The sequence below is a fragment of the Varroa destructor genome, unplaced genomic scaffold, assembly GCF_002443255.2.
Source record: "Varroa destructor unplaced genomic scaffold, Vdes_3.0 BEIS01000001.1, whole genome shotgun sequence".
Classification (NCBI taxonomy): Eukaryota; Metazoa; Arthropoda; class Arachnida; order Mesostigmata; family Varroidae; genus Varroa; species Varroa destructor.
The window spans coordinates 70,226,124-70,242,351 of record NW_019211454.1 but is presented as its reverse complement, the minus strand read 5'-3'; the positions used below and the strand labels follow the sequence as shown (position 1 = coordinate 70,242,351).

General features: G+C 39.1%; 1 protein-coding gene across 1 annotated transcript in view; it reads right to left on the bottom strand.

The window, feature by feature from the left end:
• Positions 1–4,494: 4,494 nt before the first annotated feature.
• The window catches only part of LOC111250394 (uncharacterized), a 29,756-nt gene continuing 18,022 nt past the window's right edge, over positions 4,495–16,228 (bottom strand). The window contains exons 4-11 of the mRNA XM_022805604.2: positions 16,058–16,144; positions 15,301–15,486; positions 15,014–15,114; positions 14,658–14,725; positions 14,038–14,145; positions 13,430–13,526; positions 8,807–13,048; positions 4,495–8,378 (exon numbers count right to left, since the gene is read on the bottom strand). Coding sequence (XP_022661339.2) covers positions 12,962–13,048; positions 13,430–13,526; positions 14,038–14,145; positions 14,658–14,725; positions 15,014–15,114; positions 15,301–15,486; positions 16,058–16,144 — 734 coding nt within the window. The 3' untranslated portion in view covers positions 4,495–8,378; positions 8,807–12,961. The remainder of the gene's footprint in view (positions 8,379–8,806; positions 13,049–13,429; positions 13,527–14,037; positions 14,146–14,657; positions 14,726–15,013; positions 15,115–15,300; positions 15,487–16,057; positions 16,145–16,228) is intronic.

The following is a 16,228-nucleotide window of genomic DNA, read 5'->3' as shown; positions in this document are numbered from 1 at the left end:
GCTACACTTCCAAATCATCAGGTCAAGGAACCGCATCATAGTCGATATTCCGAACAGGAAGCTTGAGTATACCCTGTAAAGAACCCCTGCTTTCGTGTCGATCGCGGAGCTTTTATTGGTGACTGTAGTTGAAGATTGTACCTTTTGAATATCGTGTAATGTTCTATTTAATTATTGTATCAAAAATCGTCATGTGAATCATCATGACCCCATGGGAGAGCTCTTTTGAACGCACTTTGGTCATCCGAAGTCGTTCAAAACATTGGCAATAACCGAGAGAATTCATCTTTGCTTTCAGAAATCCTACTGCTTCTTTATAGACAGAGTCTTTCGCGATATCTCGCAGTCCTGTGTCAAGAAGTGCCTCAAAACCCTCACCTAAAATACCTAGCAAACAGATAGCAAAATAAACTGTTCTTTTTGGAAAAAAAAAAGCCACCTTTCTCTTCTTCCCTATTTACAAAACAGATCTGTCGAGAGGTATCTTGTATGCTAATTTTGCAACAAGTCTTGGGTACCTTTTATAGATAGACCGCTATCGGCGGGACCGTCTTAGGAGACTTTCTTGACCTTATGGGTTTACCAGGTGTTAATGTGGGTGGGTAAAGAGAAGGGCAATAAGGTCTTTCTTGCCACTCTCCCAGTGGAGTAGAAGACTTCCTTTGTCTAAAGCTTTTTTTCTGGTCATCTTAAAAGATTTCCTCCAAAGGCTTTCTTAGACCTTCGCAAGGAATTCCCTTTAGGTCTTAGCTTCGTTTGTTTGGATTTTGTTTTTCAGCTTCGTTTTTACTTTTTTGCAGTGCTCATTTTGTGCGGATATGGTTCCATTGTTTTTCCGACTCCCAAGATATTTAACGTATTGTCTGCTTCCATTAGGTTCTACGCGAACTTGTGAGATAGCTTGGTCGCAGCAGTGTTTTGGTGGAGTTCTTGCCTTCTCGGTGTGCAATATTTTGTGTGTGAATAGAACTGTGGTTCTTAATAGAGCCAGATTCTCAATTCGTGTGCTTCTATTTATTAATCCGCAACGATTACTGTTTCTTCTATCTCAAGAGATCGCAGTTTTCTGATAGATATTGATCTGTCGACTTGGGACGTACGTGGTACATTCTATTCTATTCGGTGGTGACTGTTGAATATCTCCTTTTCTTTTACAACTCTCTACTCTGTGATTTTGCCTGTGTTATCAATGTGTGTGATAGTCAGACCAACGCAAGATGAACCTCGTAATCTCTCGATAAGGCGTTATCCCCTCATTAATAGTAATCAAGTCGTGTATAGGTGACTAGTCAGCAAGGATTTGTTTTTTTCGTTTTGGGCCCCAGTTGATCGAAGCTGCATTAGAAACTTTTGTGTATAACAACTAGAACGTCTCCTACGTCCGCGAATGCTTAAACTACATTTGCTCTAGATTTCCCGTGGTTTCAACAGGGCCACAATTGCAAAAGGAGAATCTACTACAAATTAAATTCTGAAACCACATGTACCTTTCTCCTGTGCCACGCTTGTTCCACCCTCTGCGTAGTCGACAGCCGTATCAACTTGAGCATCTTTGATTATGCTTGTGTTGTTTTTACATAGGGTTTCCATTGGTTCACCTCTAAATGAAAGACCGTATCCTCTGCTGCATCCAATCACATTAAGTAATGTGTTTAATACCTCACTACGATGAGAGTTTACATGTAAGACTTTAACCCTTGTGAATTTTGAGCCTTTTGAATTTACATTCCTCTGCCTTGCCGATTTTCGTTCTTTCTCTTCAGCGCTTTCTTGATTTATGATTCGAAAAAACAGCAACCATTTTTCATAGCAGTGAACCCTGCTGCAAGAACTCTGTTTATTGCATGAGCCCGAAAACTACAGAGTAGTGCCCCGTTGTACCCTTGCCTGGAAAATAATGTGTATTTGCTTCATATTCGTTAACTAGAAATTTCAACCTATAATGTCAATGCCCTCAGATAGAGAGTCCGAGTTATCACTTGCAGTTTCAGCGTTTCTTCGGACGTCGGGTATCTCATGCTAGGATGCCTGTCTGTGTTTCGAATTTTACAACGGGTATCGCCGCCAAACTGCTGGCTCTCAGCATGAAACAAAGTGCGTTTTTGCTCGGGCTTGAACCTCATTCTAGGGTACCTATAGAATAAGAGCTCTTTTAATTAACAAGTCGTTCTCTCTAGATTCCTACATAGTTCGTGTTCAGAGTGTGTTGTTCCGTGAGTCGATTTTTCTCGCAAGTAAAACATGCAGAGAAGAACCCTGAAGAATGGCATTGTCAGTTTGTGTATACCTGTATACCTGCCTAAGTCCGGATCTTTCAACTATCATATGTAGCTTACTATCAGAATTGCAGCCGTCTACCTCTTTACTAAGAGTGGCTATTTCCTCTGACATGTCAACGGCACTATATCGAAGTTGTAGTTCTGCCTTTTATTCCCCAAGTCGCCTGACGGAAAATTCCTGAATTTCAATCGTTTTCTATACGGCTTTGTGGACACACGCCCTCGTTTCCGAACGTTTTCCATCCGTGAAAAATATCAAGTTGCTAAGATTGCTTTGAGATTCATCTATTTTGCCCAAGAATTTTGCATTCCCTAAGGTTCTAAGCGCGTAGTCATGATTTTCTAAGACCTTTGCGTCTAAGCCCCTAGTAACACTTGGGAAGATTCTATTTGGACTTGCTTACCATTCTTCATTCTTCGTTATTCATGTTCACCCAATTTTGTAACCCAATTAAAAGTGGGTTTGGTAGCATCTTTGCATCTCTACTCAGAAAAGCTGTATTAATGTGTGTTAAGATTTCAGACGACTCTTCCAAACCTCTTTTGCCATAAGATAGACTTTTCAAATATTTTACAATCATGTCGAATGGCGAACCTTCATTTTTTTCTCATTTAGGTTAAAAACCATGTTCTCTTTTATTAAAATTTAAAAATCAATAGATGCGGCTTCTGGACATTACAAGGTATATTGCTATAGAACACATACTATGTTAGTATGGGCTGGTGTGCAGTGTTCTCTTGATATTTATGAAGTCAAAATATCGTAAAGGTTTTTCTCGTTGAAATAAAAAACCATGAATATACCTTTATTAGACTTTTGTAACTTGTTCACGAAAAATGATAGATGCAGCTCGTATCCGGGAGTTAAGTTCATATCAGACAATTGTGCGCTTTTGGTCTCGAGCTATTTCTGCAGTATCATTTACGAACAGCACCGCAGAGTAGATCTTGTGACTCACTGCTTATGGCGCACCTAGATCTTTCCCAATTTCAATTAAAAGACAGCCTTATCACACTTTGATGCAAGAAAGGAAAAAAACTTTTCGACGAACCAAACTGCTCATCTTTGCAACGTAAAACAAAGCAAATTCATCGGCAAACGGAAAATACTCGCAAGCCCAGATTAATTTACCCCAAAAACCTAAACGGATTCTTTATATATCAGTATTATCCAGAAATCTTGTGTGATGCCCTAACTGTCACGCCTCTCGCTTTCGATATTGGTTTTAGTTTGCTAAATATTGATATAACAGTAGTGTTTGTCGAAATGAAGATAAATACATAGCAATTGATATCTTTTTTTTTTTTTTGAAACAAAGCGTCCCACAATTTACGAAGACTTCAATTACACTTTTTCTATTTTAAAGTTGGACCGATGCATTCTGAGGACGCTCAGGCCAAAATAACTTTGCTGTTCGATTGGCTAAAGTAATTTAAATATGAATCTTCTCGTTGCCGACGACGTTTTTTCCGACGCGACGATGTTGATTTTCGATGTAGAGACCAACTGAACAAACTATCCCTGGCTTGTTTGCTCTCCTAAGAAATTTCTACTTCTGTACCTAGAAAATCGTGTTTTCTATAATGTAAAATAATGAGGTTAACGCGATACCACTTTATTTCATTCAAAAAAAAAGCAAACTGGTGCAGACGAAGCTTGTTGAGGCAATCTATGAGCCGTGGCGAAACCGCGGATCAACTCTGCGATAGAGAAGAAAGCGAACGTTTTTGGCTAAAATTGAGAAATACCGCAGTAAAGCCCATAAATCCACATCATGGTTTCCTAGAAAGCCGATCCCTAATAAGGGTAAGAATTTCCCTGTTACAGGATTTAGTGGCAATTATAGTCAATTTTATGAAAAATTTTCAAGCGAAGGATTCAATTAAAATCAATTCGTTCATTCACTATTTCAAACGATAAATACTTCAGCAAATACAATGATTGCGTCGGCGGTAGAAACTTTCTCATGAAACTACCGCGTACGGACTCCTGAGGTCATTGATTCATCGTTCGTATCTATAAAAGCATCATTCGCTTTGAATGTACAACTTCCGTTCGCCGTTTAACCATTAGCCTGCTTCAGATTTCATTAACGAACGTCGTCAATGGACGACTTCAGAGATCGTCGTTTGTTTAGCTATTTTTTTTTTTATTGAGCTATATAATCGTAATATTTTGCGGAATAATTTCATACCAAATGAATACAACACTGAGTCATGCAAGTCTTAAGTTGACGCCACTTTTATTCCGATTAACGTTAATTTCGAATATGCGCGCGGTACATCTTATGCTAGCGGCATGTCATTTGGTATAAGTATTTAGCTATACTTATCTAACATCTTGCAATACCATATATATATAATACAATCGGTAACGAACTTATTTTGAAATAAATAATAATATGAATAGGCAATAGTTTATCGTTTGGTAAGGCACAAATGGACACAACTTCGTATCTCACATTGACACGGCTATAAGAAACGTCAATCATTTAGGCAAGCCGTAGAACTTCTCTAGAAGTTCTAAATGGATATGCGGAAATTTATTGCGTCTCTTATATTTCGCTATCCGAATCTCTTAATTCTAGTAGATGGCCTTCGGTAAAAACGACGCGAGCTCTTCCGACCAATATATAAGTGGCTTTTCTTAAATTGTATTGTATACAAGATGAAAGTGGAATTAATAGAATGTTTAAAGTACACTTAGTACTCGTACGCAACGTTCCAAAAATTGACGAAGGCAAACAAATTGAGAACGACTTAATGAATTTAGCGCTCTAGCGGAAGTCATGCCATGTTCTTGCCAACGGTGTCCGCGACATGACAACGCAATTATGTTTGCTCACGTATGCGTGAATCTAACTAGATAAGACATATATTGGACACGTTTTGACTGTATGTCTATGAGTCGATGTCTCATGTACGTTTCACAATTTTGTAATGGCCTCATTTGGCATCAGCTTCACGAAATTGTCTAAAAATATAAAATCTAGATGACTTCAATCGAAAGCATTGAATATAAGATTCCTCGTACATGTAGGCTATTTCATGTCAATGGCTCTTGTTATTTTTTGCAATGCCATCGATCTTACATACGTTAACTCACTGGCAAGTTACCTGATAAATAATAAAGTTAAAAAATAATTATCGTTAAGAATTTCTTCAGTGTGACCCGCCGACAAACATTACCGATGTTCATGTAATTATGGCTAAATTACTTTATACACAGTAGCACAATATGTCGCTCACCGACATTTTTCCGACGAGGCCTAGCTTGGATCGTAGCTAGGGCTCAATACGTTGGACCGATTATTCCTGTCTTCCGAATTTTTTTTGTGCTTCACCCAACCAGTCCACCTTCTAGCCAAATCAGCATCTTGAAAGTTACATCCAGTTTTATTGTATATTGCATCGTCGAATACAATGCTTATCGATGGCAAAACACACATGTATATATATGCTGTCATCATCGTCGGTGTTGTGACAACTGAAGAGAAACGTCGATGGCCAGATTGGCTTGTCCAACTCATTTGGCAATGGCTATCCTATAAAAAAATGCTCTACTATAAAAAAAGAAGTTGTAACTGTACAGAAAAATGTACACCTGACGATTTCGCAGCCTTTCCTGGTCATGGATGTTCGGCCGCTGTTTTTGCACCCTTCGTTTTGAACATGTTCCGTCATAGATAATACTCATATAGTGTACTCTATAATATATATATATATTGCTATTTACAGATACATAGTTGTTATTTGTTAGATAGCACCTGGGACGATTGCGCAGCGTCCAATATTAAGAAGCAAGCAATCTTTGGCATGAAATATCTACTACGTTTAACAACTGTGACTCGACTAGGATCTTATCTTGTGTCATTCAGTACTGATAGTCGCTATTTGGCATTAGGGCGGACTTGGTAATTGGGCAGATACGGCCCACCGGCATGTTCACACTAGTATCGACACTTTCTGTAGGGACATACTAAGAACATACTGACGTGTTACACGCTATGCGTGTACACAACTACTGTAGATACCAACCAATACAACTGCAATTCATCAAGATACGAGCCCGATAGACCCGACAATGGAAAGCAAATGCCAAAGCATATTTCAGTACACATTAATGCGGCTCTTACTGAAATATTTAGAATCTACTTATCAATATATCTACTGTTTTATAAACATAAACAAGAAAAAAAAATTAAGTGACTTTCAGATCCACTGGACCAGCGGTTTCCGGGCAAATTTGACGAGCAGCAATTTAGCCGCCACAAAATCTACGAGTACAAACCTAGGGAAAACTGTCATTTCGCATCACCAAACGCAGCTGCATAGATAAGTAACAAACACGGTAGTTGTTGACTTTGGTTGAAATGTTCGAAAGCCACTATTATTCTTTGGTTGTACGGTTGACCGACATGTAACGGAAATTTTCATACCGTGTAACACAACGTCTCCTTCTGCTCCTAGCATACGACGAAGTAAATTTCGTTCGATTCAAAACGGTTGCTGGCTGGCACCTATAAATGTTTCACAATTCCTTCTAATTGGATTAGGACATTTTGCTCACATGACGCACTCGCTACACCGAAGTACGCAGGAAATACAATCTTATCGGTGGGAGATATGCAGCACCTTAAGTATACGGCTGCTTTGTTTAAATTTCGTCAAAGATTACCACGATGTCAGGACTGCTGCGCTAGCTACTAGTAAATCTGAACGCTTTGCCACAATTGTGTTTATGTCTCTTTCCAGCTTGCAGTCCATTTAGCAAAGTCAAAAAATGTCGTCGCTTGAAATCTGTATAAAGCAACAAAGGCCTTATTCTTGTTTCATGCAAACGTACGATAATATACGGTGGAGATGACCAAAAGTATTTCGGGCCAAAATTAGAATGAACGTCCGATCGTATAAGTGTACTCTCTAACAAAACTCGAGAAAATACGTCATTTGGCCAGCTTTCGCCGTGTAGTTTTTTAAAGCTAGTAAGTTAACTGCTATTGACTGATTAGAAACAGTTGATTATTGAGCGTGTAAGTTGTGTGGAAACGGAGGCGTCATGTGAGAAGCAGACATAGATCTTTCATAGATTGGCAAAAAACGATTATTCTTTGCGTCGATATGCGCTAACGGCTTTCAATGCCAATTGGACAAAAACAAATCTACATTAACTGACATAACTTTTCCGTCCATTCTATCTCAATGGAAAATGGCCAATAGCACATTTTGCCTCTGTTTCATATTTGCCGATAGCGTGTGGAAAATCTGTCACAGACTATAACCACGTCTCAGGTTAGTTCAGCTCTAGGATCGTTGGGAGACAATAATCGTGTCCTAAATAAGGACCGAACGGTTATACGGTGAAGGAATCGGTGAATAGTGCCTAGAGTGTCAGCGTCATTACGCAGTGTAATTTCAACCGCATTTAAAGCTGTGAATACTACGCAAGAAGATAAATTAAAAAATCATAGTACAGACCTAATCATCACCAAGTTAGGTAGTCATAACAACTTGCTACTGTCGATCAGCAAGCCGCTAGACCGACAATACTTCCAGCCTTTGGCTCAACCTATAACTCTTCTCGACAAAATGAGCAGGGTCACAATTTTAGCCTGTTCACACATTTCAAAAACGACCAGTTTTTAATATTGACGATAGATGTCGCAACTTCCACGCTGGCTTTAGCTCGACGCAGATAGACCTACCTATGGCTAACGTCGCTCATAGCACCATAACTTACATGATTCATACGTTAGACGCGTACGATCAGCATCACTGCACACAACTATACACAGCACTGAACAGAGTATATATATATATATACTCGCTAGATATATATATATATACACAGCCAAAATTGTAAAGCGCAATTGACACTGGTAAAACCCTTTAACCTTTGAAGTCTTTAAATAGTTGTGTTGTTGTAGATGCAACATGTTGAACACATGGCGATGATGAAGCAGCTTCGAGAACACTTCCGAAACCCTTATGAACGGTGATAACGTGTACGGTTAGAGCGTCTTTTCGATTAAATTTTCCTCCGCAATACGGACAGGAATAGGGCTTCTCTTTGGTGTGAGTACGCTCGTGCCGGGCCACCTAAAACACGATTATAGAAGCGCCACGTAAACATGCGTTTAGTAAAAAGACTTTTGCCTTATTATAAACCATAACATGCAACGACTACTCCATATACCTCGTATTATTAATATGTGTATATAAACCCACGTGTTTATGTTCGTTACCAGTCGATAAGGTAAAAGCGGACACTAGTCGCAGAATGATTGACGGATGAATTAGTGAGGCTATTTCCTCAAGCGGAGCTTAATGTAATTTAACAGTACGTTCGTTTGGACTTATCGTGATTAAAATAAATAAGTCCCTTAGAAAGTGAAAAATGCTACTTGTATTTTAAATTGCGCCATTCTGATCGCAATAAAATTGGCTTTAATATTTCTAGCGTTATATTTCACAATTTAATCTATCTGCTTCTCTCTTCCACGTGCCGTCATGAAGGTGTCACGTACCCAGGACGCAAACTTGGCGGTGAAGTTACAGAATCGGCATTTGAGGGATGATGGTGGTGCACTTTTAAAGCCAAGACTGCTCCTCCCGTGAGTCAATCTGAGCAGCACATCTCGATCTCGGCTATTACCAATAATTCCGGTTGCCGCAAGGTGGCGCTGCAGTAGATGCTGCGATGCGTCAACCAATGGCACGATGAGATCCACTGAACCTAAGCGGTCATCACACGTTTCTGCCGCAAAATAAGTGAAATATATGAAATCTATATATAGAAATGATGCTACTACAGAAGGCATAGAGAACCACCTTACTGACTAGCATTGAACAAGTAATGCTTCGTAGTTTACGCAATGTTTTTGTGGGAAAGCATAGTTTCTCGTGTAGACTCCGTGCTAAGATTAGTCTTTTATTAAAAATACAGAAGTAGTTTGGGAAATCAATAGAATTTCTTTAAAGGAATCGTAATTATCTGAGGTCGGCTTAACGGTTTATACTTCGAAACGATTACCACAGTTCATTTATTTTTTGTCTTGGTTTTTAAAGGACCAGCACAGGTTTTATAAGGGACTGCGACAGATCTTCTTAACATACACCCCGTTTAGATTCACGTATGCATTTAAGGCAAAAATAAAGCTTTAAAATGTATTTAAATATAAGGTTTATTTTAGGTAGAAATGTGTTTTCCCCGTGTTTTTGAGAGAAGACACGCAAATGAGTCGCTCTTCTATGCTTGGCCGAGGGTAATTGTTGACGAGAACCTTCCATGGAATCTGAAAGTTAGCACCAATATTAGTCCGATAATTGGAAATTGATTAATAAATGTCAACTGCAGCTTAAAGTTCCATTTTCGATATGAGATGTATTACGCCAAGAAGGCGAAAAAAAGCACCGCATGTCAAATTTTCTAAGGACAACATTTATTTCAAATCTAATATGATTTTAATGTATCAAACACATCTCCGCTTGTCAGCTCCTTAGACAAAACTAACATTTCCTTTTCGCGACGATACCTCTCTCTCTCTCTCTCTCTCTCTCTCTATATATATATATATATATATATATATATATATATATATATATATATAGCCCTTGAATAAGGTGGTGCTAAAGTTTTCACGTAGTCCACGCTGATTTCATGATGTGTTTTCCATTGTCACTCACATATTATTGTACGAATGCCCAAAATTGTCACCTTGCGTGCCAGCACACTATTATTAATATTAATTTTGTACTAAGTGCATTGCTTAGCATTAGTATAAGGACGATATGCTGAGAAAACAAAATATAAAATAGTCACGATCCTCTTTATAATCCGATCTCCTTGATTTGTTCCTTTAAGATAATTAATTTTAATAAGATATTGCTAGCCTTTTTATAGATAGACCATCAACATTGTAGAGAGCGCAGAATGTTCCTGGTTATATATGATTATTGGAAGATAGATGATCGGTTTTTTGTCTCAGGGAAAAAATAATTTCTGTCGATATCTTTGCACTACGGAACTGCACGTGTCGATATAAGTAGAAGAAAAGATATGAATTTTGAGCAAATCGACAGCAAACCCTTGACAAGAACCTCCAACCCCATATGCTTTCCCGCAGGCGACTGCACAATTAATAGGAACCTCAATCAACTCAATAATGCCCCCTCTGGTGCTTAAGCAATGATTTTCCTTTCAGTAAATATCCTCAAGGCATGAGCTTGAGCACACAGCACTTTGCAGTCTATGGCACACCGGTCGATGTTCGCGAAAACAGAGTTGACAAAAATGAAGAACGCCTGGAGCCATAGAGAGCGATACGTAGCAGCAGATCATTATAATATTTATCGGCCGCTAATACTCCAGCCAGCTGCAGCGGCATCAACGAGAACAGCCACAACTTATAATACCATTACGGATTCGTATCAAAATTAGTGAAAATAATTCATAATAATGCTTCGTCACCTCAGTGACATACGTCTCGTATAATATCTGTGTCGTGGACTATATGTGAAAATCCGATGTCCCCTAAATCTGAAATTCTCCAATTTATAAATCTCTCTCTCTCCCTCTCGCTCGCACTCTTTCTCTCTCTCTCTCTCTCCCTCTCTCGCTCCCGTCATTGTACTTATCATTCTGTACAAAACTTGTAATATAATGTGTGCATGCATATGAATAAGTCACATAGTAATAATAATAAACCGATAATTATAATAGCTATAAATGTTTCAATATTTCAGTCGGCGACCTCGATGCGAAGTGTTCGCTCACAGACTGCTCAGTCGATCTCAGAGGCACAGAAAGAAAAGGACGGGGCAAGGGAAGGACCTAAATGACACTGATTATTAAGAGCGCTGGTGGCGCAAGCACCAGCAACAAGGTCGCGGTGTTCACCCCAATAAACTTAAATCAAGGCATAAAAAAGGAAAGGCCGCGTGTACATACATGCATACACAGACGCACAGACAGGCAGGCAGGCAGGCAGGGAGGGACACACTTCTGCGACATGCTCTTCATATGGGTTATGGACTACCTACAATGCTTACGATTGGTTACGTATCATTACGTTTGTATATGTCACATGCATTTCCGTTATTACTAGCAAATAATGTACGTATGAATGGAAAAAAATTAGATGGGTTGATGTAGGATGAGTTATTATTGTCCTTAATTTAAAAAAAGTAAATGTGTTCGTGGTCACTTTTTTTTCTTTTCTATACTTACATGAACGCAATTCCATGCAGAGGACTCGAGACACAATAGGGGAAATTATAACTGCATAAACGATCTGAACACAATATGATTCGCTGATGACACGAGTATGAAGTACACCAGCGGCAGCAATAACATTTACTCTATATGTATACTGTTATTTGCCTTATTATTTTTCTCTGCTGTTACATTATACACAATGAACACAGTCGTCGGCATGGGTCATGTAACCGTTATGAGCGCGTACAAAACTTTGGGTAACAGCGCATCTGAAACTAAGCTCGCTTCAATCGTGAAAGGTGGTGTGCTTGTCGCAAAAGAGGTAGACTTTCGTTTATCTAACAATACTTGAAATTTACGAATATCAGTTGCAATAGTAATATAATAAGGGTAATCTCCGTGATACGTGTAGGTACTCACGGATAATGATAATACTACGGAATAATATTCAAAGGTGGTGACATTCAAGGCATATTATCTATCTGTTCTATTACATGTCATCTACAATGTAAATGTGTATATGTTCGATTATACACTAGAATGATCGGATTCCATTTCAGAAATCACTAATCAGTCATAGTCGTTGTTTTGTTTGAGAGAGGACTGACGACTCTGGAGCATCGTGAGAGCTCAGTCGTCACTATAGAAACAAACAAGCCATATTAATCCATACGGAGGTTTTTAAGCGGCAACCAAGACATGAAAAAATAATATATTAGCGCCTACTTAGACGGATTTGTCCGTTGCTTGCGCTGATCGTAGATAACGTGTGCGCACTTGGTGCAAGTCCAGCTTTCGTGGCCGCGAATGCCCCCAAAGAGATGAATAACATTTTCATAAATAATAATGAGTTTCTATATGAGGTGAATACATGCTGTCCAATCCTCAGAGAGCTTTAGCTGTTCGGTAACGAGCACTACCCGTTTCTATGGAGGGTCTCTACTGCGAAAATCGTCTCCGCTTGAGTGAGGCAGACACAGAAACTCGTCTACACCTCGGGCAGTCCGGGTTCACTGCTCTGACATTTTGGCCGGTGTGTAAAGGTTTTTCAAACGATGTCAGAGCGCTATATTCACCATGGGCCATGGTCACCTAAAAACGCATCGGATTTTCAATAGAAGCCTAAGCAGCCGGACAGAACAACAATGCTGATTCTAAAGTTAATTCGTTTGGTATCTAATGTTGCGATTTAAAGGAGATCACGTTCCGAATGGTCCGGTGCTCTATGCTTTGGTGACCCTCCATACTTTTGGCCCGGACACACCATTCGCTTTTCTCCCTAACAGTAGCATACACTAGGCACAAAGGTCCGTCAGAGAGCAGTTTCTTCTTGGGAAAAGCTTGATCAACAAACATTAACTTAACTGCCGTTATATTAGGCACGATGTCTGGCCTGTAAGGTGGGTAAGTTCCCTACGGATGTGTGTGGCGGGTATCGCCAGTACAAGGCCAGTCTCACGTCGCTTCAGACATTCGGAGGACTTGGATTTTCCGGAGAAAAGTCGAGCGGATGTATGGTGCCGCCCGCATCAAGAAGTGACAGCTGATGACCCTGAAGTAAGTACAATGACACAACTTAGCTTACCCTAATACTTAGCCGTTAATATTAACATGGACAGGATGCAAGGTACTGTTTATCTACATCATACATAAATACCCCTTTTAAAATTAATTAATTAATTAATTTTAAAAGTAACGAGTTTTCTATTTTGCCACTATTTCCACTAAAAGAATCATTTCTAGATAATTGACACGGGTATGTAACTCAATCATGTCTAGACGCATTTGGCAGATAGGAAAATTGAGTTCTTTTGTCTTCAACCTTATCGAGCGCAGTAACAGTGCGCATACCTATAACTTAATTAGTATTAAATTACCCATTAACCTAAGAGAAACCCTGAGCTCTGCAAAAAATGAGCTTTCTATATGTTACCTTAAAATGCGTCTTCTGGTGTCTTTCCAGAGTGACTTTTTGCGAGGCACAATACGAGCAGTACTTGCATTTGTATGGTTTTTCTCCAGTGTGTGTCCTGAAACAATAACATAATATCCATAATTATATATATATATATGTTGTTGTATATATATATATATACATACGTACATATAGCTCATACGGCTCGAGGATGGTTAGCTCACTATGATACTTCGCTAGTTACTGTTTCAAGCATAATATTGTAAAATAGACCTTAAACAAGTAGCCTTTCGCTTTCAAGTTAGACAGTTACTTCTGAGATGTGGTTTACACATAAAGGGTGACGACGAGAATACAAAGTCTCCAAATCCGATGTAGTTACAACATCTCAAAGCTCTGATATTTATAAATCATACTCAACAATTGAAAGTCCTTTCGTTGACCAGATTAGTCAAGTGGCATATGGATATTCAAGTTCAAAATATCGCTATTACTTCAAATACGAGATATCCATTCACACTCTGCTACAAATATCTGTGTTTGGTAAAGCGCTCAATTTGGGGAATCCCATGCGAGGCTCTTTTCTTAGATAACGGAACCGATAGGGTTGTTTGGTTTATACTGACCTTTCATGGTTGATGAGGCATGTCTTCAGGGTAGCTGAGTATGGGCAAAATTGACATTTGAAAGGACGTTCTCCCGTGTGCGAACGCTCATGCCGAGCCAGATGCGTTCTGTAATAACGCATTACATATTCTTATATATGTAAAATCATTGCAATGAGCGTCCAATATACCGTTGCTAAAACATACTATAATAGTGCCAGAGTTGCGACAGAAAGTCCATCTATTTTGAACGGTGAGGTAAAAGGCAGCCAAATTCCTTTCGAACGCACATCTTCTAATGAGGCGGAAGCCATTTGGTGATTGATTTAGTCATTTTTTGTTCACATCTTCTTTTAATCAAAACAGGTGACTCTCAAAACAGGTAAGATACCAGACCGCGTATCTCTAATAGGGAGCCAGCACTAACTACGAAGTTCGGATTAGTTATTTAACTAGTCACTTATACCAATGTCTAGTTTAGCATATTATTATGTGTACCGGACGTGCGTACCTAATAAAAATATGGTGGCCTATTATGTCGAATAATTCACGCGCCATGTGTGTCTGCATGGGCTTTTGTACTCGCACCCCCGAGCTAAAACCTACTTACATTTTCAGCACCTAGCTTTCTATACACTTACCGTTGCACTGTCGAATATGTACAGTACTTGCACACATAGCGACCCGTTGTGGGATCCCGCTGATCCAGCTAAAAATAGTAGACACTTAATTAGGAACACAGCGGTGAAGGAATGCGCATGACTTGATCAGAAACATAGAGTTTTAATTTTATAATTACGAATCACATCTGAGCAAACTGCACACTCAGAGCTCTTGTCAAAGAACCAGAGACGTATTCTGCCTATTCTACGAAATACTTTTAAAGTTGTTGCCGACGAATCATTTAAATAATATTAAGTACAACACGTACATTAGTAGACCAAGTTGGTGTGCTCCCTCCTGAGCAGATGCGGTCACACAGAATGGCTATACAAACCTGTGGTGTCTGTGATGAAAACGCTGCAGCGGACCCTGACGGCAAATTTCGATTTACAACATCCAGTTGCTGATTGAACAAAAGCAGGTCGCCTGCCGAAACTACCATCAAAAAGTATAAGGAAAACTATGAAAATCCGTAGGAGAAGAACGCGAACTAATGTTTTTTTGAAAACAACGCAGCGCAATAATGCAATGACGATCCCTAACACCAGTTCTACTTAGGTTAGACAATGATTCTGGCAGGTAACTGTGCAAGAAAATATATGTAAAGTATATAGTACACACTTGGCGATGCAGCATCTCCATTGGCAAACAGAGAACTCATAGCCATCAAACTGCCACTCGTTGCGTCCAGCCTTGATGGAGATAAATGGGACAACGGAGGAGCAGTTGGACCCGTTGATAGTTTGTTGTTACAACTGCTCAAGCTTCCGCCTACTGTTGTTCCATTGCCATTTGTTCCAGCTCCACCTACACGGTGTCCCCACAAGTCAATGCATAAAGTAACACAAAGAAAAAATGATCGCATTTGCACGATATTGTAATGAAAGAAAATTAAATTTTATGTGCGCCTGAAGGAAAACTCGTTTGGTTAGCAAAGACATATGGATGTTTTAATAACGATAAATCATTTACTCAAAGCATATCTTCTCGATAATTCCACGCGAAAGAAATCAAACTACTCTGTATTTGTATAATTGGGGACCGTCATCAATGTTCGTAAACACTAATACAGTCTGAGGAAAGTTGCGCTTGCAAAAACATGGACTGCTTTTAAAGAGGCTTTTGTAAAAGATTGCTCCTCCCAGTTTCTGTTGTACATATCCACGCTTCAACTATTACTTCTGGCTAAACATAACGAAAAAGGTTTTCGCTGTTAGCTGCTTCATAAAAACTTAAACTTTGGAAAAGTTATTTTAAGAAGGAATAAAGCCTTAGCTTTTCCGCTGATGGCGCAAACCAAAATAAATAAATTAACGAAAACTCCCAAAAGTTCCGAACAATACATTAATTTATTTTCAATAAGACTTTCATTTATTACATATGTCTGCAGAAAGCTTGTTGACGAGGCAATAACAGACATCAAGAGCGGATGGCAAGCAGCTGCCCGTGTAGCATATTTCCGAATCTGAAAGTAATAGTACTTATGTTTATAGTGAATGCTTTGAGTTTAATCTAAAATTTAATGTCCGATATTACACATTTGACTTGG